At 42.8% G+C, this 1,735-nt stretch overlaps 1 protein-coding gene across 1 annotated transcript; it reads right to left on the reverse strand.

The window, feature by feature from the left end:
• Positions 1-72: 72 nt before the first annotated feature.
• LOC107580460 (40S ribosomal protein SA-like) lies at positions 73-1,566 on the reverse strand (the record flags this gene model as incomplete). The annotated part of the gene is made up of 4 exons (XM_016266160.1): positions 73-273; positions 687-815; positions 895-1,140; positions 1,426-1,566. Coding segments are annotated over 4 exons (717 nt in total), but the record flags the coding sequence as incomplete, so codon positions are not given.
• Positions 1,567-1,735: the final 169 nt, after the last annotated feature.

The following is a 1,735-nucleotide window of genomic DNA, read 5'->3' on the forward strand; positions in this document are numbered from 1 at the left end:
AGTTCACACTAATTTCACACGTTCAGTTGAAAATGATCTAAATTGAATTTCCAAAACTGCACTGTGTATAACGTGGGTAAATAAGTCTACTAGAAGTAGCTTACCCTCAACGCCAGCTGGGAACTGCTGGATGGGCACAGAAGGAACCTGAACACCTTCAGACCAGTCAGCAACCTCAGGCTGGTTGAAGTCGGGCACAGGAGCGGTCCATTCACCCTGGAACTCCTCTTTACCAACAGCCTTCTCAGCTGCAGCCTGCTCTTCCTTCTCAATCTAGAGGTGGAAAGACAATCAGTGGCATAATTAGCACATCTGAACAATTAAAAGATGGCATAAAGTCATATGAAACAGATTTTGAATATTGGTTGGTTGTATTTAAATTAGCCATTTCAGCTTCAAGGGCTATTTACATGGCAGACACAGATTCATAATTTAACAAACAATACAAACATTTTATACATTTCAACTTAGAAAAAAATAATTGTATATTTACAACTCTATACATTCTTTAAATGTACACATGACAAAAAGTCAAGTATGGCCTATACAACTTTCTCATGTCTGGATTTAAAAGGGTAGATGCCTGTTTTTCACCCACAGGGTTCACAAATGTGAAATTCTCGGACTGATTCTGAATAGGTGGACGACGAGAAAAGTGATTAATATAAGAATATTCTGCATCATACCTCCTCAGGATCTCTGTAGAAGTACAGATCGGGCATGACCTCCCATGGGTGCTCCCTGGAGATGGTGCCCCTCATCCTCAGCACCTCTCTAGCCAACATCCACCACATCAAACCCACAGAGTGGGGACCCTAAAACACGACATCTAAAATCTTAAAACCACATAGAAAAGACCCCACTTGCATGAAGAGTTTAGTTTCTCATTCATACCTTGTTGTTGCATGGGATGGCAATGTCGACGTATCTCAGAGGGGAGTCTGTGTTGCAGAGAGCAATGGTTGGGATGTTGACGTAAGAGGCTTCGGTCAGCGGCTGGTGGTCAGCGCGAGGATCTGTCACGATCAGGAGGCGAGGCTCCCTGAAAGCAGCCTGAATCTGATTGGTGAAGGTTCCAGGAGTGAAACGACCAGCGAAGGTGGTGGCGCCAGAGGCAGAGGCAAACTTGAGCACAGCTCTCTGACAGGAAAGAATGGTGACCGTTAACATCACTAAGATCATCAACAGTCATGTTAACAAACACATCCTGTGCGAGTGAAGGAGTAAAATATTGTGGCTCAGGTTACTATCAAACCCCAGTCATGGGGCAAAACCCTCATGGTGTTAGCGAAATCCCGGCCAAGTCACTCTTGCACACTTCCAACACCCAAACACCGACAGCAGTGCCAGGTTTTTAATAATGTGCCTGGTAAAAAGCTCTTTAGATTTTCTAATGTGCTGCTGTCATTAACTAGTGTCAATCACCTGGCCAGTATTTCTGGAGGAGATAACGCAAACATCAGCTGGATTCTCGATGGCAACAATGGCACGAGCAGCCAAGAGCAGTTTCTCCCAGGTCTTCTTAAGGTTGATGATGTACACGCCTGCAGAAATGCAAACATCAGATCAGTTATAGCGGTTCCTAAACGGTCACAAACCATGAGAAACATTTCATCTCATACCAACTACATTTAACTATTGTGTAACAAATTAATATTGTGATTCATTTGTAGTTTTTATATACAAGTAGCAAAACTTGTTTCAAACATTAAACCCTCAAGTTTTTATTTTAGTC

This window comes from Sinocyclocheilus grahami, unplaced genomic scaffold, assembly GCF_001515645.1.
Source record: "Sinocyclocheilus grahami isolate Dianchi unplaced genomic scaffold, SAMN03320097.WGS_v1.1 scaffold33828.1, whole genome shotgun sequence".
Lineage (NCBI taxonomy): Eukaryota > Metazoa > Chordata > Actinopteri > Cypriniformes > Cyprinidae > Sinocyclocheilus > Sinocyclocheilus grahami.